Source organism: Lepisma saccharinum, chromosome 3 (assembly GCF_977018435.1).
Source record: "Lepisma saccharinum chromosome 3, izLepSacc3.1, whole genome shotgun sequence".
Taxonomy (NCBI): domain Eukaryota; kingdom Metazoa; phylum Arthropoda; class Insecta; order Zygentoma; family Lepismatidae; genus Lepisma; species Lepisma saccharinum.
In genome coordinates, this window is record NC_139231.1 from 53,329,232 (window position 1) to 53,357,101 (window position 27,870).

Sequence of the window (27,870 nt, forward strand, 5' to 3'; positions counted from 1 at the left end):
TGTAAATTAAAAATTTATTTCTTGTGTGTGTGTGTGTGGGGGGGGGGGGGATTGCAAAAACGTAATGCAGACAAGGGGGGGTGCATAAGTGTAAGTTTTCTCTTCCTTCGTAGAGCAATTGTGATGTTCCAAAATCTGAAACATTCCATCAGCTTAGAACTCCTAAAGCATTGACGTGTATTTTTTTGTGGTTAGCTTTCTCTGTTATCTAGATATTCACAAGTTTTGCTATCACATAAATATTTTTTTTAAAAAAAGGTAAAGGGTTCCCTGCGCTTAGCACCACGCCATGAAGGCGTATAGGGTGTGTGGGGGTAACGCCCCACACTTTCTTGATCCGGTCATGAGTGGGGGTGATGTGATCAGCACCATGCCCCTGACCGCCTTTACCCCCCAGGTACCCATGTTATTCGATGCTGGGTGGGCGCCGGGGCCGCTTCCAACGTTAGAAAAGTTCCCGGATTTGAACCGGCCGGGGATCGAACCCGGGACCTTTAGCATGGTAGTCAGATGCGTTACCGACTGAGCCACCGCGGCCAACCACATAAATCTTTTAAGCTATTGATAATAGTAATAATTGTGTCCTTTTGCATTTTCAAGAACCCTGCATAATGTACTGTCATTTAACAGTGCTTTTTTTTTTGCAGAAATTGTGTTACACATGCCATGTTGAAAGTTCACCTGGGAATCTGGCATACCATGCGATTGCACAGAGAACAGAGCTACAAAACCAGCTGGTTCACCACATAGTTAAACATGACTGCAACTTATGTTTACACTCTATTACCAATTTCTCTTGAGTGTAAGAGACAATATATATGCCAATGGGCTGCCGTAATCTTCAGTTTACTTGGCCCACTTCCCTAGGTGCCTATAAAAGGTGGTTGGTAATTAATTATTTGATGTATTGGATTTAGCACACATGCAGGTTTCATGATTGTTTCGAACATTGCTCCCCCTTGATGAATAATCCTGACACCACCAATGACCATATCCTTATCTGGGAAAGCAATTTCATTGTGTATTGTCTCTTTTTATTTTAAGCTTACATAGTTAATCTGCCACAAGGGAGCATAAAATATAGCAATTTTTGAGCATTGTAATTGTTTCTGTAATAGCGGCGATTTCCTCCTACCGTACAAGCTAAAGAACATAGGCAGGGAAGGAAAGAACTAAAATGGTGGAATTTTCTGGTTTTCTAGGGCAGGACTACACACACACAGAGGAAGGGGGTGCAATTCATTTGGGGCTTATGATTTAACCAAAGTTTTCTTTAGGTGCAATAGATTCCAGGTTAAGTACCCACAGATAAAACCACAGGCATGCTTTTGTAACCATCTTATCAGATTTGAAAGGCAAAGGTATTAAAATTACAACAGTGGACCATAGTTTCAAATTATATGGAAAGGGGGGGGTCAATCTCACACGACCATTATTGTTGACTATGCTATTCTATATTTCAGGTTATTTTCAACCAAGATGATGAGTAGATGAATGTAATCAAATTATTTGGATTACACATATGTGCAAGGCTGAAAATCATTTTGCATGTAAAACAATGCAAATGAGTTCCATACGAAATTGCGTGCTCAACGCCTCAGCATTGGCTTGGTTGTAATATTGTCACCTTGTAATCTAGGGGTGTCTGGTTTTATATCCTGTGGAGGCACATTGAATGTGGCGCAGATAACACTTTAAACTGTAGGTTCAGTCCCCTTTAGCCTATCCGTGCATAAAGTTCTCAAAAATTAGAAATAAAAATTGTGGGATACATAGCCTATTCATGAATACTGTAAAACTGGTGTCTGAAATTAGCAGGTAGATCTGCATATACAGGGTGGCTCCAAAAGTCAATTAACACCCTTGGTACAAGGCCACTGCAGTAGGCAACATGGAAATGGTGATGACCAATCGTTGCCAGGCCAAGGGGGAACCACATTGCCGCCACCCGCACGGTCGGCGGCTATCTTTATGTCCGCCATCTTGAATTCAACTTTAGAATTTTAAATGGGAAGGGGGTGATATGATATATCAAATCAGGCTAGAATTTCATGAGAAATGCAATGGTGAAGTTTTTTTTAAATGTATCTTTAACCAATAAAAAGTTATGACTGAATCCTTGTACCAATTTGCTCCTTTTCGAAGTGTTACAAAAATGCCTTAAAATTTGTTTAGCGCATCGGTAATGCATCAAGATCAAAGTGACGTCTAGGGAAAGAAGTTCGCATGCCATTGCTCAAGATTTTAATCTGATACATCCATGAAGAGCTGTGCATTATGATTTGTTGTCGCGAACAATTTTAGTGTGACGCTTCCATTAAATGAAAAATCCTTCAGTGACGAGGCTAATGTTTATGTTCATAAGGAAGTTCATAAACAGAATATTCGATGCTTTTTATCTGATAACCCACTTTCGACAGATCAAAGCTGAATGGTTAGTGCTGTGTGGAACACAATTGGTTAGTCAATTTTCCATCAACGGAACTTTAAATGCTTAAGGCTACTTGGATTTGTTAAATGAACAGGTTTTGTCATCCTTGCTTATGGAAGAAGGTACTTTTTACAGAGTTTTTTTTTCAATAGGGAGGAACACCAGAACACTATGGGAACATTACGAAGCACTTTCTGTCCAAAGTTAGTTATAAGATGACAAGGGTCGCATATTCTGTTTATGAACTTCCTTATGAACATAAACATCAGCCTTGTCACTGTGAAGGACTTTTAATTCAATGGAAGCGTCACACTGTAAATTGTTCGCGACAACCATTCATAATGCACAGCTCTTCGTGGATGTATCCGATTACAATCGTGTGCAATGGCATGCAAACTTCTCTCCCTAGACATCTCTGATCTTGATGCGCTAAACAAATTTTAAGGAATTTTTCTAATACTGATCACATAACCTCCAAGGTGGCCAACATCGAAAATAACCATGTGCCTCCATGGCACGGTGCTGTATGCATAGGGGACTTTAACTTTAAATTTTCCTGTTTTATTCGTTTCTGCTCCCGAGTAACTACATTTATTTTACATATGCATATATGAACCCTCTACTATGTCAATTGCTGAGGGCCCTCTAAAGGCTTGCTTCTCTCTGGGCAGGGTTTTGCGGCTTGTAGATCCGGCACTGGCTGAAAGTAACACCCTTTTAACTGTTGGTTACGGAAATCATCTGGTACAGTTGGATGTTATTCAGTAGCATGTCAGACATTGCTCAGTTTGCACGAAATCACACTTGATATTTGTTCCACTCTTTTTGTTTTATTATTATTAAAAGATCGATACATCCATAAATAAATACCACAGTTACGTACGTTTGCTCTTGCAAGTAGAAAATGTACAAGTCTCTAATTCAATGAGTTACAGAGAAAAAACCCAACCAGAAACAATGTTTGTCACCAGGGTGTGATATCATTGAAGACTGGTGGGGAGGAGGAAGATCTACACACACACATTTTTATGAGGGTTCTCTCCTAAGAACCGAACCAAACCCAACTAGCCTAACCTAACCACCACAGGTAATGGGAATGCTTGAAACAGTTGTAACAGCAATCGCTACCTTTTATGATATACATATTTATAATGTTATTAAATGTAAATATAAAAATACTAAATAATTGAAAATGCATTATTATTAAATATATATAAAGAAATTATAATTTCCTACTTTTATAATTATCAGATATTTGTAAAGTACCAAACTAATTCCTTTTGCTAACTGGTTAAAGTTGGCAATAAATTTCAAAATAGTTTGAATGATTTCTATGATGTATAAGTTTTCGCTTAAAATTAATGCACAGTATATCAATTAGATTTCATAGTTTTTTCTGTCTTGCCACACATCACACTTCTTACGTCACCCGAGTGACCAAAAGCTAAGAGGAGATGCACTTGCATCTACCTGTTCAGTCTTTCCACGATGACCAATACCTACATGATGTGCACTACATGTTGAATGTTCTAGAAGAGTACCACATAACTCATTTTAATGGAATATAAGAATTTTCCCGATTGGAATTTAAAAAAAAAAAAACACATACTTTCCACAATATAACTAATACTATTTACATGTACATTGACAAAATAAACTATACTCTAAATTTAGCACATAAGACTGTCACACTTGCAGGTGCATTTATAGAATTACACATGTGAGAAACATCAACATCATCTTACTGGAGTGAAAGGATGTTACTAATGTAATCGCGTTTTGTGGCTCCCGAGTCTGAAACATTGGCAAAGATCAATGTTTGCTCATCATCATCACAAGGTGAATTATCATACTCCTCAAACGTATCTTGGTAAAGTATACAAAAATTATGCAGAACACATGATGTAAGAACATACAGTGGAATATCCTTGATATTAGAATCAAAATACTTCAGCCGGCGAAACCTGCCCTTCAGCAAAGCAAAAGCTCTTTCAATGACCACTCTAACCTTTGCATGTTTCTTGTTATAGTTCCTTTGTCGAGGAGTCAGATGGCCATTGTCCTTATATGGTGGGAGCAATTTCATGGACAGGGGATATGCAGCATCCCCCACAATATGCATTTCTTCAGATAAGAAGTTATTGTCCATCATTTTAACATGCAAATCAGACATTCGGTAAACTCGTGCATCATGCACAGAGCCTGGAATAGAACAGAAACAATCTGTGAATGCCATATTCTTTTTGCACACAGCTTGCAATATCAAAGCAGGGAAACCTTTCCTGTTGACGTATTGCTCTGGTTGAACACTTGGTGCCTTAATTGGTATGTATGAGGCATCAATTGCACCAACCACTCCAGGAAACTGATTCACGCGTCTGAATTCGGCTTCTGTCTTGACTAGCTCCTCTCCTCTTGGCCAGGAAATAAAATTCTCAGCTATCTGGACTAACAACCGGCAAAATAGTGTCAAATACCGGTGCAATGATGATTTTGATAAGTCAAACCTGTCGGCAACAGATCTGGAAAAAGAAATACAAATTCAAAGATCAAACCACTGATTGGTACATAATGTTGTTATTTTGAAAATGAAAGGCACCTAAATACAACAGATGTAAACTCTGGTGCAACCTATCTTGACAGTGACGTAGTAACAGCATTGCAAACTTCCATCGTTGATACTTTCACTGTCTGCACTACGAAAAAAGACAAACAAGGGAAAGAATTTCAATAGTTTGAAATGCAAGGGAAGGAAGTCCAACATGTCGCAATGCGAGGTTTCTTTTAGAATGGAATCATGTAAAATAAAGAGCAATTAAAACGAGCACGATGTATAAATACAAGAAAATGAACGGAATCAGATAATGAATACGAGATGGCAACACGCCTTTGAACGGAAAGTTCGCGAGGCTTGAGCACAAAAATATAGTTCCTTAATGAAAACACGTTACAGCGTATACAGAGCATATAAATGTTAGATACTTAAAAACTTGTTGAAATGTAGAGTATTCGGCACGATTATTTTGTTACAAGTCAAAGTTAAAATTATATATACTGCTCAGCAAAGAAGAGAAAACACCCGGAAAATATGCAAACTAAAATCCACCCCCACCTGTTTCTGTCGCGGTGAACGGCAGCAGACGAGAATATGGGGGAAATTTTTCTTTTTCTTTGCTCTCAAATGGCACGCTGTTGCCACGATGCCTCACAGCTGTTCTCTGACATGAAATTCTGGTGGACCTGCCGCAAAACGCGACGTTCAGGGTGGCGCGGTCAGTGGTTGAAGAAGTATGGATAGCGTTCGTGACTATTCCCGATTTAAATAATTAATGACAATAAAATCTATTGTCATGGTTGTGATTCCAGTCTTGTTTGGGAAAGTCCTGAAATTCTTTTCTTGCAACTTGCAGTACTCTGCCCAAATTACGATCCACATTTTGTGATGTAATACGACCCTTTATGATACCCCAAACATACTCAATAGGGTTTAGATCGCAATGATAAGGTGGAAGACGAAGTACGGTGTGGCCGTTTTCCGCTGCAAGAGTGTCGACCCGATATTGCAGGGGCTTTTTGTTGGGTTTGATTAGCTGATATAACTAATATATATATATACTATATAATATATAATACTATATAATCCTAAGTCATTGCAAATAATGTTGCGAAGAGTTTCACGACTACCCCGAAAATTAATTTCTTTCTTTAATTTCGAAAGCACTTCATGTTCAACCGTATAAAAATTACCAATAGTTCTTCTAATCAAACACTTGTCAAAGTCGTCTACAACAATTCTACTCTTTTCGGCAGACCTGTGGTTACCTGGTGTCGTAAATTTCCCCCCGGAATTTCCTTCCTTTCTAATTTTCTTAATGAAAGTGTCCGACATTTGAACTGCAGCCGCCGCACGCTTTGTAGCTTGATTGACCGGAAACGTGTAACATCCTTCTCTTGCTTCGTTGTCAAAAAAATTAACAACATTGGAAATCACCTCTCGGCTCTCACTATGTACGGTTTTGCCCTTCATTTCAGTACAAACAACATACACGACAGACGCACTCGAACTCAATGACCTTTCGTCCATGTAAGTTTGGCAACATTGAAAGGGTGTCAGAAGTCGAGCAGTTTACTACCTCCCACCCGACCCAACCCTCGATCAGCTGTACACAAAACCGTTCCGTTCCTCCTGTGTGTTTTCTCTGCAGACTCTGAGACACAACTGTGACGGAGAGAATCTTTCATGCTTTGCGCGGAGTGATACAATGGTTTCGCATCAACCTGTAGTGCGGTCCCAGCTGACGTCACTGTCAAGATAGCTTGCACTTTAGTATAGTGGGCTGGCAGCCCTAAGTGAGTTCTCACACTAAAGTGATATGCTGCATACAAATGAGATGCCATATGTGGCATATCACCTCATTCTAATGCAAAAGGTATGATTACCTGGTTTGATTTTCAGATACATCTAGAGCATATCCATTTGGTGCAAAAGCTCCTTAACATAAAATCGTCGGCTAGTTACAGAAACACAGTAAAACATGTGTGAACAAAAAGCAGAGACCAAAAGCCTCTGCAAACTCCAGAAAGCATAGTTAGGATGAAGAGTATGAGTGAAATTTATGTGATGTATAAGTGTGGAAATTGTAATGTAATTGAAAAGAAAGGGGAAATTATGCAGCATGCTAGTTCTTTGAGCAAGCATTGAAGTTTCTTTTTTTCCTTTTTGTAGTAGTATCATTTGCACAAGTATTCAAGATGAAAATTGTTAAGATTAAAAAAAAATTATTTAATAGTTCATTGAAATCCATGAGTACACAGATGAACAGCTCACATAATATTTGTGATAGTGGTAAAAGTATACATCAAGGTGTAGATTTGAGTGTTTTATTTTACAAGCAAACTTCAATGCAGCCGATTTTTCATTTTATTAACACTGACATCTGTAGCACATTTTATTGCCGCTAATATAGCAGCCCTTCCACTGTCCTCCATTTGTAAATATTCCAAACAAAACGGTCGATGTTGTTCCAAAAGTCTGAATAATAACTATTATTATTTCATTTGTAGTTAATGACTTCAAAAGAAAGGGAAATTTATTGAAAAGCAAATTGGCTGGGATTTCACAGGAAAATAATTACTTTAATCATACAATCTTATTTTCTTATATTCATTGGCAGTGTTGCTGAAGTTACTGCTTAAAAATGTGTGTAACTTCTACTGTCATCAGGTAGTGAGAATAGCAGAAAGTGCTTATCAGGTGTTGGAAAGTATATACCTAAGTAATTCTAATGCTAATGGCCCTAAACCTGACCTGCCTAACCTAGCAAAAATATAATTTAAGAACTATCTGGGTTTAGGAACATCATACCCTATGTCATGTGACGTATTAGTAGCATAAGTCCTTGTCTCCTGCACGAAAATAAATGCACATTGCCGTAAGCTTCACACATATCAAAAACTATAGAATACACACATTGTGCAGCAGGCCAGGCGAGGTTGTAGATCATGCACATGCAATTTAAAATCTGGCGAAAATAGCTCAAAAGCTAGCTTCACCACCTGGTGAAAATAGTCACTCGGAAATTAAAATGCACCAGTTTTCTGTTGCATTTATGTAGATTTCTTTAGATTTTTATGGAGTACATTCACACTCAAATGTCCTTAAACATGTAGGGTCTCCCTCCCTATTGTTAATTATTTCAGGTTCTGTTTAACTGGTTTCATAATTGTTTTGGGAAGTTGAAATTTAGACCATGCTTTTAAAATCTGTGTCATTGTGAGATTTTTTTTTCTTCAAATGATAGTAACAACAAAAATAGCATGTTCCAACAATACTTTTGATTGAAATTGGAAATTTCAGAACTGATAGGTGTGTAATTTCTAAAATGAAACTGGTAGCATACATTTGACACAGATACTCTACATTACTGTCTGTAATGTGTATAAATTACGATGAATCTGCAAAGAGCATTCCTCTTGTTGGATAATATAAACTGGAAAATATCTATCACAAATGTCAATGGTTGCAAAAGTACAGTTTCGTGAATGTTGATGAAACTTAAAATGCAAGGAAAAGGTTGTTGGAGACAGGAAAAACACAAGCAAAAATCAAGAAATGTAGGGATGAAATGTTTTTATTGTCTTTTTTACTCTTCATTTTATCTTGTGGGAACGCTAATATATCTATTAATCAAAAAGTTCATTTCTGCATCTATCTAAATGTGACATGCCTTCGGTTTGTGCTATTTTCTTTCGAATTTTCTTGTGAGCGTAAATGTATACAGTGTATATATCTATCAGTCCTAAGATATACTTGTGGTTGTATATTTCTAATATTGGTAAATATGCGATATCGCCCGGACGGATTTCTTCAAATTTACAGGAGAAAGTACTTACTGAAATGAGTTTCTTTAGCATTCTGGACGTTCTTGGAGGTATTTTCTTTCACGGAAAGTAAAAACTTCGTACTTTAATGCTGCCGAACAAGAATTAATCACTTTTTACGTAAGAAATTGGCATTGCCTGCCACATTATGCCGTTGTTTCCATTGTGTGCGTGCAGATGGCGAGTGCGTTGAAAGTCACGCCATCTCTGCAGTGTTTCCAAACATGCCTTCTTTTTACGAAAATTTCTATTTTTAACTGTTTGCCGCGCTTTCTCTTTTCAATGAATTTAGGGGTGAAATGAGTGCTAATGGAACCTAACCTAACAGGCCTAACCTAACCTTGTGTGAAATTTTCTCAATAAATAAATAAATGGTTTGTGGGGCTACCCGTGGATGGTTTTTGGGGCTAACGTGCATGGTTTGTGGAGGTAAACATGAAAAAAAAAAATCGAAATAGTACGTAATTTTCAGTCATGAAGGTTTGAAACACTGCTTGCGCACTGAAAATCGACAAAACACAAGCTGGTGCGGCATGATGCGCGATGATCCATTACGAGTGCACGCCATATTGTCTATTACAGGAGCGGAACAAGTAACACAAATAATCAATCGTAATATGAAAGGTTGACAGTATTTTATGGAAAAAGGCATAACTTCACCTTAAAGAATGTTCCGCAAGGCAAAATAGGTAAGTACCAGTGGTGAAATTAAGGAAATAAATGAGTGAAAGGTGTCCGGGCGTTATCGCATATTTACCCTAATATCACCTAGTCACATATATCTAATTTGATTATGTGTTCTATGCTACCAGGGAACTAAATCAGAAACTAAAATAAAATATATAGAACTTCGACATCTACTTTAAAAAAGGGGAGGTTTGTTCTCACCTGAACGACTCCTGGTTAGCCAAAACCCACAGTGATGAGAGGTAAATTTTTTCTACTGCTCTTCTTGGTCGTCCAAACATATTTATCACTTTCGGTGCTAGGAGTTCAATCAGAAATTGAAAACTTTCTCGTGACATGCGAAAGTGAGACTGAAAATCGTCACCGTTGTACAAGGGAACAGTCACCTCTACATAATTCTCTATACGTCGTCTCTTCGTTTTCCTGTCTTTTACTTTAAACGCACACTTTAATGCAGCTGCAGATTCTTTTTCATTCTGTACTTCATTGTTATTAAGAATAACATCTGCAGCACATTTTATTGCTGCTAATATAGCAGCTTTTCTGTTGTCCGCCATTTGTAAATATTCCAACCAAACAAAACACTGTCGATGTCGTTCCATAAGTCTTCACCACAGATTAACAAGATCGCTTACTTCCTATCTCTCCTTTGTAATCTGTGCGTATACCGAAAATGGCATGTGGAGCCACCCTACGGCGCCTTCGAAACTTAAATCGTTGTCATAGCAACCTCTCCGCCAATCACGTCTTACTCTTGGCAGTGACAGTTGAATGCATCTCAGCGCAATGAACCGCTCACCCCACCCTTCCATTCCTGCTTTTATTTTCTGCAAATAATTCGGGACATATCTGCTAAGGTCGTATTAATTATTTTATTTAAGTGCATAAAAATGTTCTACAAGGATAAATACCATTGTTCAGTTAATGCATGTTACGTTTGAATGATTTCTACATACGAGTATAAGTTACAAGATATAGGGGCTATCCACGAGTAAACAAAAACATATCGAACGGCACAATCGATTGTCGAACTGTAGCACAACAACTTCCGGTTCACGGCGGCCGGGTAATTCAAGCGCGTACTTGTGGCATTTCTTCTCGTTTTGTATACCGGATGAAATGGATCATATAAAAGTACTTGACGACGAGGAGAATAAGAGATATCAGGGCAAAGTAGAGGCCTTTGCATATCAATTGGATGAGCAACTAGGAAGTAATACGGCATTATTCCAAGATGAGATCCATTTGCTGATCGTCGTTTCATTGGCGATATTTTTAGCCTACATATTAAATAGAAAGTAATTTTTCCTACAGAGCGAGAGCGCTTAAATGCATACATTTATGTTTTAAGTGAAAAAGTGCGAGATGTACGGACATATAAAAAACGGAAAAAGGAGCTTCTTTTCTTCTTTCTTCAGTCAGGACGAGTCAGAGGGATGCGATAATGCAGTGATTTATCCACACCCCCCTAACACCCCCCCAACACCCTCCCAAATTTTAGTGAACACCCCCCCAAGCAGAAAAGTGGAACACCCCCCTACAGGGGGGGGGTGTAAATATGGATGTTTATATCAACAATAGAATAACAATACTTCAACATTAACAGAAAGGAGCATAGTCCAATGGACCTTTCGGTCAACTGAAACCAAAGTGTCAAGGAAGGAGGGTGGAATGTGCAGCATGGTCATTTCCTGGAAACACTAGCTCCCTTGACAAGGCTTCGGTCAGCTCTGGGGAAGGGACACTGCCATCTGGAAAATGTCAAACTCTCACCTCTCGCCCTCCTTACAGGGAGCACATTCCGCGCACAGTGTTGACAGTTCAGCGTTTGAATACCTTATATATTTCTTAAATACGTTAAGATTCGTAAATTCAATTATTCAACCCCTGAGTCAATGAAATTTACATTTTGTTACATTTTCCTTTCAATTCTTTCATGTGAAAAATGTACGATAAAAGTAAGGGAAGAAATTAAAAGATACAGGTTTGACTCCTTGTAGTGAATTCTGTTACTATGGTTAGCAACACTATTTTCTGTAACTTGGCGAGAAGAATGATTTTGGAGCGGTAGAGAAAAGAACAGTCAAATGCCTTTGGCCTTAGGTCAGTCTCAGTGTAGCATCTCCGTTCGTGTGTTGTCGTTCTGTTTAGTGTATAACAATGTCTGAAACTAGACTGTAAAACTGTCGAAGAAGATAGAGAAAATGAAAAACCAGACAGAAAGAAACCGAAAGTGGTGAGTAGAAAATCAGTGACACTATATGTAGGTATAATTTCTTCTAACCGATATTCATAAAGTACCAATATAAAATTTTCTGACCGAGTATTCGATATAAAATGGCAAGTATTTCATGAAGAACCTAAGTGATTCATTCACGTCTATAGTTGATGACCATTTTTGTGGCTCCAAGAGTTCTTACCTTTGTAAAAGAAATTAAAATAAAGTTGCGTTACGATACTATTAGAAAGAGAGTTGTAAAAGGGGGAGGGTCCACGTGTGGTGCTTGCCTGGGCGCTAAGTACAAATGGGGTGCCGAACAAGCAAAACAGATAAAAATAGAAAAACGTTAACGTCGTGGTGCCCTGTGAAATTACTGGTACCCTATTAAATTAAAGTTATTGTCAGTTTGCAAAGATATAGCTTTAGTAAAGATTGTCTTTCTCTTTGTATCTAGTCGGTTCACTGACATAATGACATGTTTAAGTTTATTCAACTTTTCAGAGGAAGCAAAGGAAGTGTAAGCAGGCCCGTAGGTAGCTAGAGGGGGCAGGGGACAACTGCCCCCCTGATAGCCTGCTTTGCCACCCCTGTGAAAAATACAGAACGCCTAGAATTCTCACTAATCTTTACAATTACTCTAGCAACATAACAAAGACACTTATTGATTTTGTGATTTATAAACGTGTGGGGGATTCAGTATAAAGTCGTTATCAGGATTGGGAGGGAAAAATTTCTTTTTTGGTAATAGTGATTCATGTGGTAGAGAGAGGGAGTGGATATTTGATTTTTGTTACTTAGCGTTGCTTTTCTGCCACTTCTAGCTAATCGCAACAATGAATGATGATGTGAAATTGATGAAGAGACACTCATAAACAGTGCCGCAACCACAGGGCGGCAGGGGGCATTGTCCCCCCACCCTCCTGACCTTGGAAGGAAGTCCATTCTAGGGGAAGCAAACATTGAAAAAAAAAAAACAAGGCTAAGAGAATGTAAGAATAGCAGGACAATTGGATACTCATGATGGAATTAGGTTTTACGAGATTCTTGCATTTTTCTTCGAGAAGGCCAAGGGCACTTGCAAGGGGCAATTACCCCCCTCTCGATTTCAAATTTTATACAAATAAAAGTACATTTCGTAAAATGTTCTTGCTCGCTTCGCTCGCAATGCCTTCTATTCTTATAGTCCAAGTTCAGAGCCATAGCTATGGGGCGGTGGGAGTCAGCCCTGGGAACCAAACGATCTATATGAAAAAAAATGTTAAAGAGAATGCCATAGTGCCCCGTAAAATTATTAGCGCCCTATTAAAACAATTTCTTTCTATGAAACTTAATATGAAATATTAATGATGACACTGTAATCCAAGAAGTCATTGATCAATCAAGGGATTCCTATTTGTTTGTCAGGTGTCAAAACATGTATTTCAACTATAATATAATACAATTCACACAATATTTTGCAAAATGGTTAACGTAACCAGTAACCAAACATTGTCTGTAGTGATGCAAGAGTCTCCCCTTTGAAGGAAATAGAATCAGTGTTGGACACCCATATTTTAGCAAGTACAAAAAAAAAGTATTACAAATTTTTACATAGTTCATCAAAGTGTAGATAATATGTAATCATTATTATTTAATTAATTCGATTTTTCTTGCACAACAGAACACAATGGGGTTGTTGGATTCTCGTTAGATTCCATTGATTTCTTTGTGTGGAAAAATCTTGCATACTGGAAACTAGAGGGAATCATTATGAAGCATGATTTATAAAGGGCTCCCTTAATCAGTTCTTCAGAGAGGCCCATTAATCGTCTATTAACATTATCAACCTGTAAATATCAAGTAGATACAGTCCCTATTAGCCTATTTATGTTAAACTTTATATTCTTTGGCAATCTGGAAAGGTCATTATCGAAAAAATACCATTTGATGTTGCTCGAAGTTTTTTTTTGTCCGTTGCAGTTTCAAGATATCATCCCTTTGCTGTTACTTATCTCTTGGGGAAGGTGTCAAGTACCTCTGTGTACCCTGCTATATCTGTCAATGCGACCGACACAATATATTAAAAATTTGCATCTCTAGAATTTACTTTGCCCCCCCCCCCACAAAGAATTCCTGGCTACGGGCCTGAGTGTAAGGAATTAAACATAAAAGAAATTTAATTTACATTATGTCCCAAATTTATATCTGACCATAGGCACACCAGTGAGGGCACGACGGCACTTGCCAGTTGCCACTGCCTGCTGGAAAACGTGGAGAGAGAAAATTTGTTTGGTTCATTGTGCTCTTTGTGTTGGATAGTGAAATAAATGCTATTCAATTTTTAAATAATTGAAAATAAAATTAAGCATTGCCTCAATTTTGAAGTGAAAATTCATTTTCTTCCTTTTGCAGTTAACATGCCATGCGTTTATTTGCACATGCTATTTTGTTTTCTTTTAAGGCAAAGAGGCACGTGACTCCTAATTCCCTAGAGTCTCTCATTTAGTATTTGAAAGATAAACTCTCAAAAGTGCCAAGCGTATTTTCCAAAGTTTTGTAAGGGTATAATGCATATTATTAATTAAACATAGCGACATTATCCCATGATGTTTACTCTTTACAATCTTGCTTTGCTCCTTCGGCGTCCTCTTTACCTCACCACATTCCCCCTGTCCCCTGCCCCCTACTGTTCTAACAGAAAATATGCATGTATAATTTTAATAGTTCTATGTAGCGAGTGAGTTCCAAATTCTGCTGATGTTTTCAAATCTCTGTTTAAACGATGATTCACAAACTGAAATAAAGTAATGAAACTCTATATATTTAGAGCATGGCCATGAAGACGTTAAAATATAGTGGGAAGTTGGGCTGCACGTTTGATAGATACCTGATATTGCTTTTGAATGAAATCGGTCAAGGAATTTCATATTGAAGTCTTCAACGAACGAGCAAAGCAAGATTGTAAAGAGTAAACATCATGGGATACTGTCGCTATGTTTAACTAATAATATGCATACTCAGTTTGCAAAGAAATAGTTCTAAAAATTTTCTTGCTCGCTTCGCTGGCAGTGTCATAATTTATTTAAGTCATATTATATCTGCATTTATTACTACTACTTCAGACAGGCAAGTGCAAGCACACCCATGCAATGCATTGTTACTGATATTTCAATTTGGCACCCCCAAGTTGAACTCCGAGTTACACCTACGGCAAGAACGATACAAATACAGTTAAAATATTGCGCAAGTGTTCCTAATTTCTTTATAACTAGCTTAAGAATTGCATGAAATGATTCCTGGTAATAATATGTTAAAATTTTGTGTTTTTTAACGTCATCCCTTGTGTTTTGTCTAACGATTGATTAAATCAAGTACTGAACATTATCGGAAGGAAAGTAATACTCGAAACGTTAAACTGAAATGTTAACATTAATCTATTTTCCATTTTTTCCTGTATTTGACATCTTTTTTTCTTCTGAAATGTTACGTGAAGGGAAGAGAGGTGGGGGAGGGGGTGATTAATCTCTAGAAACATCCTTGAAGAAATTGAATTAGGGCGAACATTTTTAAAACGGTCCAAAATATGCACTTAACTTCCCCAAACTTACACCCCCCCAAAATTTTCCAGCACCCCCCCAAGGGAAAAATCCTGGATAAACCCCTGCGATAATGCACACTTGCTGGTTTCGTTCTCGTTTGAACGCAGAAATACAAAACGCTCATTGTTATTTTAAGTCAATTTTCTGCTATTTGTGTTAAACATGACGATGAAGATGAATAATAAACTGGAAAAATTAATGATGGGACAAACACAATGACACACCATTGCCTCACCATGGTGTTCAAACCTAGGACCTCTTCTCCATCAATGTTGATTTGATTGATTGAGTTGGTGTTTTAAGTCCACTTTGTGCACAGTAAGGCTAATCGGGACTGGACCTACAGTTTAAATTGGGATCCGAACCACAATATATTCATCCACCGGGAATCGAACCCGGAACCCCTTGATTACAAGGCGACGAGGCTACCACTGCGCCATCGGGGAGGGACTCTATCTATCAATGTTGAAAAGATTTCCATTGCAAAAGACGAAAATTAATAATAGTACCCGCACTTAATTTTCTGGCTACACAAAAATAATATTTCCTCTGGTTGCACAAAAATTTATTTCCTCTGGTTACACACACACAAAAAAATCTGGTTACACAAAAATTTAATACAGTTCGTGTGTACTTCAATAACTTAACGTGTAACCTATCTGGCCACGACCGAGCATCTTTTGAAAGGAAAAGTAATATTTTTGGTCATATCACTAAAACAGAGAAAATTGAGATTTGAATGATTTCTCTTCTACCTTTAACGGAGTGCAAGGGGTGCGGGACGCAAAATTTTTGGTAGGGAAGGAAACAGGACGGGGTATTTTTAAAGTCCTGACGTTCAAAACGGGAAAAATAATGTTATTTCCCGACTAAATTGGGAGATTATAGGAGCGGAAAATATTCAACATTACCCGATACTAAAAAAATGTTAATTATACACACAATTTTACCCTCGGGTGATGATTTATTTTGCATTTCTGGAATAAAAACTGCTAATTTCAATAAATTTCGGACATTTAGTACATAAAAATGTAGGGAATAAACTACTTTTAAACTACGATTTTTTCCGAAGTCTGGATCGGAATGTTTTCTTTTTTTTTGAGGTCCCGACTTTTTGAGCTTTTGCACATTCGTTGTCATTACTGCGCAGTCTACTCCTGCTAATGGTCTTCCAATTTTCACGCTTAACAGCTTGAATGCAATAATTTGGCGGCTAGATCTCGAGGAAATGCATGAAGAGAGATCCATGAAAGATTATTTAGCCCTGATCGTAGTTCACATCCTCCTTGTACACACTCATTCGTTCCTTTCATACATGACACAATCTCAGCTCCCTTTAGCGGCATGTTGTGAGCCTACGAACCGGAAGTTGTTGTGCTACAAGTATGGCGTCCGCGCGAAGGCACTTCCTTCCGGTGGATAGCCCCTATACAGAATTAGTAGCCCAGAAGCACAACATAGGAAAATAATTTCAAGTTCCTGAAATTCCAGCACGTAAATCATTCCGTTGTGCATGAAAAATGGTCCGTGTATTCTCTGTGGTAAAAAGTATTTTTATTTCGTATTCTGCCTATTATGCGTTTGCTTTACTGACATTTTGGGCAAATCGCGATTGTATCTTGTGTAAACTCTACGGCGATTACTTTGTTCGTAGATCAATGCGTTTTACCCCTCATTTGTCGTTGTTTGTTATTTAGAGACGCATTTTTCCACTTTTAGGCTAATCGCGACGATCCTTTGAAACATTGATGACACAAAGAAAGCTCTAACAGGGATTCGAACTCAGGCAGGACCCCTGCATTAACTGAACAATGGTATTTATCCTTGTAGAACATTTTTATGCACTTAAATAAAATAAATACTACGACCTTACGAGATATGTCCGAATTATTAGCAGAAAATAAAAGCAGGAATGGAAGGGTAGGGTGAGCGGATCATTACGCTACCCAAAGTGTTCTAAAGGGCGCTCGAGCCATGTTGCAACATTTCCCAAATTGTATCTTTCTCTTCATAACTAATTGCTGTACAGTTTAACGTGGGTGGCAATCTGCAGGATACAGCACACTTAATATCAGCATCTGTTTATGGTGCCGTCACTGAATGTCTAGTATTATAGGGGGATCGGCAGTAATTGTGTACCATATTCAATCGCAAGATGTAGACACTTCTGATTTACCAACGTAGAAAATTCCATTCATCTGTCTATGGCCTCATAAAACGAAAGACAAATGCATTCACTTTCTCTGCAATTGATATCAGTGGAGTACCCTGAGAGGGGGGAGATATGATGCTGAAAATGCCAGGGAAACAAAAGACAGGATTCGAAGGTTTTGTCTCAGGAAATAAGAATAAAACATAAAACGTTTTATTAAAAACTACTGATGGAACATTAGCGCTATTCATCTAACAAAACCATTACAAATCGGCTGTGGGCTTGTAGGTATGAAATATACTGGAATAAAAGATATAGTATACATATAGTCAGTATTTGTTTTCCAAACTTAAAATGTGATGTAATATATTAACGGAACTTTCATCACACAGTTTTTTTCTTATGGGCTTGAGTCCACCTTGGTTCATTCTCTGGGTTTTCAGTCTGTGTATAGGACTGGTGGCAACCCACCATCCTAAGAAAATTGGGGACCTACAAGTGAGTAGGGTAACCCAGTCTGGGATATCTCCTATAACAGCTGAGGGTTCGATGTGCTGACCGCACGTCACCCCATTACTGGTTGAAGATCTCCACATCTCTAGGTAGGGTTGTGGGAGGCAGACTGGAGGAGATAGGCCAAAGTCCTTCCAGTGTTGTAAAGCAGTGGATCTCAACCTTTGTCAGTCAGGGACCCACCTTGAGGGATATTACACTTCATGGAACCCATAAGATGGGAACAGCGGAATTACTTTGTAGGGGTGTGCACCCAGTTTATAATCATATATTTGCTCGGCCTGAATTTAAATTGTTAAAACAATATATCTAAGTAATTTAATGTAATAGGTTTTTAAGACCCAGTTTAACAAAGTTTCGAGCCCAACTTCCCGACCCACCAAATGTCCCCTCAGGACCCAGGAGTGGGTCGCACCCTTTAGGTTGAGAAACGATGCTGTAGAACCATGGGTTATGTTATGCTGTACATAAAAGTAAATATTTTACACTACAGTTAATTTCTATCAAAGAGATTTCACACCAAAGTGACATGTCACATATGTCACTTGGAGATGAACCAATGAACAGCAACGTTTCACCTATAGTGGATGACATATTGACAAAATCCCTGCTATTCATTATCAGCTTCTAAATAATGTCACACATGTTTCTAGTCAGTCTAAAAGAAAGTGATAATCATTCTTTCAAGCTTCACACTATCAGGTCAATCATTGGTGCATGAAGTTTCTCATACCATCCCTTCCATCAAGAAGTAAATTTAACTTTGCTTCGTATCGAACATAGGTGTCTCTCTCATGATCATTTGCTGCAAGGGCTAGACCATCCAATGTGCCCTGTCTAAATGTTAAGTGATTGGCTTATTCCTATCTAATGTGTAGATTATACTTTCCTCAAACTTTTGATCTTACCAATTATTGACCAGGTTGGGAGTTAATGACAGCACTTTAACAAATTTCATTACCTTTTTGAGAAGATACGGGCTCTTATACTCTCTGAGGAAGTTCGTAGTTTTGTGTATGTCCTTTGCAAGTCTTTATAACATTCAACTTTTCTCAAGGGGCTCTTCACACCCATTTTTTAACTCAGGTATGGGTTCGATACCTGATGGAGACCCATAGTGTTTCGGATCCCACTTTAAACTGTTGGTTCAACCCAATCAGCCTTTATGTGCATAAAGTAGACCTAAAAGAACAGTTCAAACTCAAGGAACGAAATTAGATAAGAGGATTCTTCCTCACATACCTTGAATGGCCCAATATGGCCATATATGCCTAAAAGTCTGAAAATTCATTTCAAGCATCTTACTTCCAATTACATATATAAATCATATTGTTAGCATTAAACATATGGAATATAGAGTAAAAGACTATAAGAAATCCTTAAAACACTGCATCAATTAATTTCCACTGTATTGAATATTATCGTAATATTTCTTAATGAAATTCCATGAGACAAACCATTGATAGTCATACTGATAGGATTCTTGGTCGGACACTCACTATGGTGACATGTTATACTTCACCAAGAATGAATTTACATGTTGAAATACTCCAGAAGAAGAAAACAGTTTCAGAGTAAGTACATTACTCTTAATGATTTAGTACTCATACTGTGAAAATGTAAAACATTATATTCTATTGCTAATAACAAATGTAAGGGAAAATAAACAAACATATTGTTATTCAGGTATTCATATATTTATTGAATCACTAGTAATTAATATATTTTGCATAAGGTATGATGATCTCATTGAGGTCCTACAGACTTTCACTGGAATAAAAGTTACTGAAATTATTGAAGCATCATTAACACACTCAACAAACATTTCCATAAAAGCTTCACATATGTACAGTCTCAAACAGAAAAATGTGTGCATTTTATTTCATTTAATCAAACTGTTCAAATATTTTACAGGAATGTTTAGCTGAAAATCATATCATCGTTTTTCATCCACCCTGCTTGAAATATTTAGTGAAACATTAAATACATTTGTTTCTAACATCCTCAAGCCATGTATTGTGTTGTTAGGTGTTATGTACTTTAACCAAAATTTATCTCTAAAGCATATATTTTTTTTAATACAGGAAAGGGAGAATACCATTTATTATGCATGAGCCATAACTGATGACAATGTTATTCCATAAGAAATGCAATATACTTACTTCGTTCTACATCTAGGTATGCATCATGCACTAACTTATTTCTATTAGAATTCATAAACATTTTCTCTGAAAAATTGTCTCCACAAACTCTGTAACTTTTGTATGTTTTGTGCCTCAAGTCCTTTCGCCATATTTTCTCGAACTATATTTCAGCTCTACAAGAAAAATAAAAGATGAAAAATTATTTTAGAAACATATAACTATGCAAGACAAAGCATTCTGTATTTTATGTCACTCAAGAAAGATAAATTCCATTAAGCAAGAGTTGTTTGTGAGTTAAGGTCAAAGCGTGTCATCACCAAGAAAAGTTACTGAAAATGAATATGCATTAGATCACTATCTGTATCTGTTGAATAAAGTAGTGTCAAATGTATAAGGGTTCATTCTATGATAGCTCCTTCAACTATTGCGGAAAATCTTATGTGCTTGTCATTATTTTTACTTAATTCTCACATTATTTCTCATCGCAACTAATTCTTACGTTACCATACAATGTGTGGCAATGCAAATAAAAAATATTATAGATATTGCACTAAACTTCCTAACATATGAAGCAAAGATTTACCACATTATTTTTTAGAAAGAGTAACTGAACCTTACTGCCTAACCTACAACTGGCTAACAATGCAATTTTTGTCATTGAATGGATTGCTTTCAAGAAAAATGTTATGACACAACATATTTCTGAAGAAGATTAACTACAGATATAATTAGATGATTCCATTAACAAAATTTATTATTATTAATAATAGGAGTAACATCAATATTTCTGTAGTGTTGGACTAAAGCACATAGATTAAAATGTGATTTGAAACACAAAATCTTCCTTCCGTGGCACCAGTGAGAAAGGATTGTTCTTTACAGTAACACATGTGTAAATGTTGGTAAAATATTTTAGGTATTTTAAATATATATAAAAGGTTCAAATTTCGTGTGACAATGATTGCTAAAATTCTACGATAATTAGTATTCCTGCTTAGAGAATTTTATAACAAATCATAGAACGATAGGAACCGTTACCTTAGGTTTCATCGCTCTAATATTTACACGCTTTTATTCATCTTCTGTACATGTTGACAAAGTTTTATATGCTACAAGAAATAAACTTCATGCAGTAGCGAATAGGAGCGCGATAACTGGCAACTTTCTGCATTATAACATTCACAAATGAGCTTTTCTGAACTTCAAGCAAACTTCAAGTTATTCCCACTATTCTCGTTGGCTTCCTATCCTCCTATGTTACTTATAAATAGCATTAAGTTACAAAATCGAACCTTTACCCTTTCAGACTTTGTTTTAACACATGACCTTTTATTTAAATTAAGCAAAATACAGAATACGAAGACATGCTAGGAATTATTCTCCGTGGAAATCATAGGTGGAAACTAACTTCATGTAAATGATTTTTACATAAAGAGCGAGCAGAATTCATAAATAACTAACCTTTCAGGATTTGACGCAACACGAAAAAAAGACAGCTCTGTGTTCCTCTTCTGACAGTTCGTACAATAAAAATCTGCACAAAAGCCACGTTGTTCTATTTATTTTCTTGTTGTTCTATCCTTATAGTCAGTCAGTGCACGTCCATCACAGATCATATGGAACGATGTTACGTCACAGGTTTCGTCATGTAGAAGTAGTGACTTTAAAAGTACGATTTTTCTTATACATGTTTAAGAAGAAAAAGGCGTTTAATAAAATATAAAATCATGTTCAATTGATTATTATTGATTAATAGAGACTTAAACTAAATTTTTAACGAGAAATTTAGGATTTGGCATCGATGGTCGCGCCGACTGGTGGCGACTTCGTTCATGCAGAGACAAATGAATTCTGAAATTTACCTTATTCGGCTCTTTGCCGCCGGTGCAACGGGCCTGTCTTCACAATAACTACTTTCACCAGGTTCACGAGGCCAGTTCTTTTCGTTCGATTCGTTCGTTTCGTTAAGACTTTTGGAACGCACCCTATATGTATTGCCCACAAACTTAAATTGATCCTTGCACTATTCGTTCCATTGTTCCATAATTTTGATCTTCACTCGTGGTAATAAATCAGTATACATTAACCTATTGAAACTTATGAGTTTTAAATCTCTGGCCTGTTTAGCATATAAGTCCACTCGATCATTTCCTACGTTAATATTATGTGCTTTAACATAACTGAATTAGTAGTGTAATTGATGATAGAACCAGGACCACTTACAAGTGTAGAAACGAAGAGGCTATTTGATTGAACAGCCCGATTTGCCTATACTTAAAACAAAGCCAAGAGGGGCTTATACCCCAATTCTTCTAGTGTGATATGCTCTGAATTTTTAAGAATTTTGAATTCTAGTGTAGAAAAGATGAGCCTCAATAATCTGATTTGCCTATACTTAAAACTATGCCAAGTTCCCATATCATCTTATTGTTTATAGTATGTTTTTCTGTCAAAATCCCAGGAATTTTGAATTCAAGTGTAGCCCCCCTCAGATTGATTCTGCCATGTATATATTAATATAACGCTCATAGCTCCTGGGTTCTGAGACCCAGTGGAGTATGGTGCATAGTCCCATGGTTTTTATTGTCTTGTAATCAGGAGGCCTCTGGGTTTGAGTCCTGATAAAATGTGAGGCCTCCCCTGATTGCAAAATGTTAATATTGTTGCCTTGTAAACAAGAGGCTCGGGTTTGAGTTCTGATAAAATGTGTAAGATTGAAATACATGTGGCAAAATAATATGTCCACACATGAGATTTTGAGAATAATTATTGCTAGTTGATATACAACTGATAGCTCCCAGATCTGAAACCTGGTAAAAAGTGTTGTACAACAGCATAAAAGAACAAAATTATTTTATATTGGGGGATCACCCGAGCCTAGTTAATAGCTGTTGTTTGGGTATAAAAGTATCAGCTCAGCCATTAACTGCTGTTATATTTTTATGCAGGCAAAACTGCCTGATCAATACAATAGGAGAGAAGTGGGTAAACATAATTAATTGCTTGCATGTTTTTTCTAATCTTTTGATCAGTTCCATGTCCCGGCAGGCAATTAATTATGCAGGCCTGGGAGATTTATATGCGTGCATGCATGAGATAAAATCTACATTGTACCCTTTCAGGGAAAATTCCCCCCCCCCCCCCCCGTACATGCCTTCATGTTATTGACTCCAAGGGAAATTCTCAGTAATGAGAATATTGGCCTCTTGCGTGTTGTCAGACAAGCCTGAGCACAATTCTAGTCTTGTCTTGTTGTGTTAATATAAACCCGAGCGGGACTTACAGAATATACATTGCACAATTTCAAAGTCCAACTTTGAATTGTATTTAGCTGATATAGAGCTATGAGCTCTGGGTTCTCAATAAAATGTGGACATAGTCCCATGGCTTATTGCCTTGTAAACAGGAGGCTCGGGTTTGAATCCTGATAAAATGTAATGCCTCCCCTGATGGCAAAGTGTTAATATTGGTGCCTTGTAAACAAGAGCTCTGGGTTTGAGTTCTGGTAAAATGTGAGGCCTCCCCTGATGGCAAAGTGTTAATATTGTTGCCTTGATTTTGTTTTGGCTACACTTAAAAACTAAGGCAAAAGCTCTTATGAGCATTTTGCTTACACAATAATATAATGTAATATATGCTTAAATACTTGTTGCTGTTATGTTAATATGTTACCTGGAATATGCTCAATATTTTAATTGGACACCAGCCTCAACTCATATATCTAATACTAAGACAATGTACAATGTAATGTGCAGAAATTTTTCTAGAATTGCTCTGTGACTCTCTCATTTCTTACATCATAAACATATGATTTTTCACCTATGAGAATAACACTATATAGTGTCATCAGGTAAAGCCTCATGGAATTCACAGATAATTTTAATATTTGTCCTGTCATTCACCACAACTTGTTTCCTTTTTGAAGTGTTGATGATAAACATGGGCCTCTGTGCTTTGAATTCATCTGGTGTGTAATACATGTCAGTATTGCCAGTAGTGACCCTTTTGTATGATGAAAATGCCTCATATAATTTGAGGAAATCATCCTTGGACATATCTAAATTATAATTTTCTCTAGGAAATACCTCATTTCTGCCATTTTTAAGATATATGTTCTTGATGTTGCAGTTATCAAATCTACTTGAATTTTTTTCCTGATTATTGTCTTCCAGTCTGAAACAGAACCACCACAAAATCCGGCATGTCATATTGTATACTGGAGAATGAATTTGTAGCATCAAACTCATAATAGGTACCAGATGCGGGCTTCTGTACACATTGATATGTATAAAATTGTAATGGAATCTGTGGATTTTTTATTATATCAGCTTTGTATTTAAGAGCATAACTGGCTTCATATTCAACAACTGGGATTCTTAGCTCCATAGTCTGAATAAGGCACTTGCCCTCATCAGGTAGGGTATTAGGCAGAGCTTCCCCTGTAGAGTTTAATGTACTGTACCTCATCAAAGCATTATTATCATTGGCAGCTCTTCTAAATGTGATTCTTAAACCACCCTTCCACATAATATCTTTGTAATCTGAGAAGAATCCTGGCAACAGGCGCATAGGGAACAGCACTGTGTGGTTTTTAGATAATATTTTATCACCAGCCTCAAATCCACCTATTTTGTAGTAAGAAGCCTCGGTTTTGGATAATTTTAGTGTGGCCAAAGCTGTGGAGGTAATGCCGGGATAATCTATTCTGTTTATAACAACACCATGCTTTCTGATCTCAATTTCAGAGAACAGATGCGGCACAAAATTGTCTACCAATCTTATATTTGAATTTGCCGGATAATCTGTTCCATCGAGCTTTACAACATCAAATTTGATGTATAGATCTGCTCTGTGGGGGGTGTATAAAGCCATCCCCTATATCAAGATCAACCTCAATTTCTGTGTTGGGTTGATTTAAATTTGCAAATGTCCTCCTGTTTGGGGGGAATGATTGTAGCTCATAACTCTCAATATTTTCCATTTTTTCTTGTATGTATTTTTATTTAAATATTAATCTCTATGATTGCAGTTGTTGTGGCTCCAGCAAAATCAACTAATTCTTCTTTTTCATTAGTGACCATCAAATCAATACAATCTATTCTATTATGACACATAGGAAAATATAATGTTGGGGATGGATTGTAGATGATTGGCTCCATAAATTCAGAATTAGGTTTGAATGTTGCAATGATCCCAGTTTGTTTGTGAGTGCCTATGCTATTTGATTTGGTGATCATACCCTCAGCCACATTACAGTGAATATTCAGAGTCTCTATTGCTAAGAATTTAGGTATATTAATAGCAGTGTGTTTGATGGCCGTTTCAAGTTTTGTGTTGTTCTCAAAGCCTAACAGCTCTCCTATAGTACCCAGATCCACTGTTTCTGTAGCAGATACAATCTCTACTCTGTGAGTGACAGAATTTTGACTTAACACTACACCTCTGGGTAATTGAGCATTATACTGCCCTGGAGTGATGACAATTTTTTGATCCCCAACTGCAATTGTGTTGTTGTGGTGTGTAATATTAGGGATCAAGTACATGCCATAAAATGCTCTGAGAGCTATTGTTTTGGGATACACTATGTCATCATGTAATTTGAGTTTCAATATTGAATTTTGGCTGGTGAGATGGAATACCCCCATGATGTTTCAGATACCACAGGGCCTTTTGAAAATTTTCAATTGATGGTTTATTTATTTGAGACATATATCTGAGAACAGATAAACACAAATGTCCACAATTAACATCTTTGAAATTTTGTACACGGGCATTATTGTAATAAAGATTAACTGATTTTAGATATTTTATTAAATTTTCAGGTGGAACACCTCCAAATGAATCAAACACAAATGCCTCATTGTTTAAATATTTAAGATAACAGATCCAGTGAGTGCCCTGATTTTTGTACTTATCCAAATTAACAATGCCACACTCTTTGTTGAGTGGTTGTTCTGGTAAAGAATCAGACATGTACACACCTCTAAAATTTTTGATGCCCAGTGGCTTGATTAAAGCTTCAATATCTTGGTTTGTAAGCGGCTCTTGTTTTTTTTAAACTTATTTATGGCTCTCTTAACACCTTTGCCTTGTTTCTCCATGGCCAGGTTATGGCGCTTCAATTCATCTAATTCTGCCTTATTTTTCTTGGCATCTATTACTGTTTTTGCTATGGCAGCTGATCCCCCAGCCAAGCTCCCAACAGCCCCGAGTGCTGCTAAGATGGCCGGGATAGTAAATATGAAACCCCCCACATGTGATTTTTTTCTAGATTGTTGTAATTTTTTTAATTGGGGGGTACTAAGCAACAATTTCATACCATGGCCCTTTGCAAGACAAGAATTTTTTTCTTCCGCTGCTTTTTGGTTAAAAGGCTATCAATAGTTTTAAGAGATTTAAGACCTGCATAAGGTATTTGATACATAACACCCTTGGCCTTCATTCTAGGTTTATTATATACATATTCACAGCCCCCACCCCAGTTTTTGTTTGGTGTTCATAGCTATGGTGGTCCCCAATGCTGCTATTTTTTCACTCAAAGAAGCATCTTTGCTTACAAATCTACCAAATGCAGCATCTTCTAATTTCTTGTCTGCAACATGTCTCTTGTCAAGATCAGAATGTGTGTTGTATGCTATGTCATGGTCTCTACAAGCAGCATCTAGGGGATTAACACCAGGATCACCTCTGTTTAATCTATGCTCCAATTTTGTGCCTGGACCACAATACTGATAGCCTGGAATGTGTAGTTCAAATGGCAGCTTGTTTATAATGTCATTAACCAACCCCCGGCCCTCAGAAATATTCCAAAATTTAGGTGGTAGAGTATTAATAATTTTTATAAGATATCCAATCCCCTTAGTGTCATTCACTATAAAATTAGACAATTTTGTGCTTATCATGTCCATAATTCCAACCTTTTCATTGTAAAAATTGTGGTTGCCAGCATTTTCCTCCCCAGCTATCACTAATAACCTATCTACAAGTTTCCTGACATCATCAACCCACACAAATTCTTTAGGCAGGGTGTTGTATTGTTTGATTCCACTGCCTGTCTTAATTTGTGACCATATGGGCTTGATTAAATTGTTGTATTTTGCTCCACTGCTAGACTTGACTCTTTTTTGTGTGGGATCATTGTTCTGGTATAGAGCATCTGATTTTATTAATATTTCTTTGTAATGTTCATAGTCTTGATCTGTATAGCTGCCAGGCCTTTTCCGAGTCATCAGTTCCCACAATCCAGGTGTGCCGGGATATTTAACAAAACCACCTCTTTGTCCAAGATGTGATTCTGAATATACAATTATATCATCTCCCATAAATGTTACTCTGAAATTGCCAATTCTATGTATGATGCTACCATCACGCTCTGTGTCAGCATATAAGCCAAAAACCTCATCTTTGTTGTCTTTAGATGTGCTTAAATATTTTTGAGCAAGAAGACCCAATTCAATAGGATCCTGGGTAGCTTCAATTCTTCGAGGAGCAACAGGACTAGGTGTATGAATACTGGAAAGTGGGGTGATTGGATAATCTAATATGTTCCTTGCAGCTACAGGTACAAGCTCTGTGATCAAATTTTGATTTTGCTCTGTAACAGTTTTGATATTTTTACATAATTCACTAATAGCATCAATGATAGGCTGTTCTGTTTGTTTGTGTTGTTCATAAATTCCTCGGTTCTGTGATTTCCATCCCTTAAATCTTTTTACAAGATAATCTCTTAATTTAAGATCATCAATGATTGGCCTTTTCATGGT

At 37.1% G+C, this 27,870-nt stretch overlaps 1 protein-coding gene across 1 annotated transcript in view; it reads right to left on the bottom strand.

The window, feature by feature from the left end:
- Window positions 1–3,393: 3,393 nt before the first annotated feature.
- Window positions 3,394–27,870, bottom strand: part of LOC145985536 (uncharacterized) — a 32,217-nt gene continuing 7,740 nt past the window's right edge. Inside the window, exons 2-3 of the mRNA XM_083119606.1 lie at window positions 9,701–10,083; window positions 3,394–4,953 (exon numbers count right to left, since the gene is read on the bottom strand). Of these exons, the coding sequence (XP_082975732.1) occupies window positions 4,173–4,953; window positions 9,701–10,083 (1,164 nt within the window). The 3' untranslated portion in view covers window positions 3,394–4,172. The remainder of the gene's footprint in view (window positions 4,954–9,700; window positions 10,084–27,870) is intronic.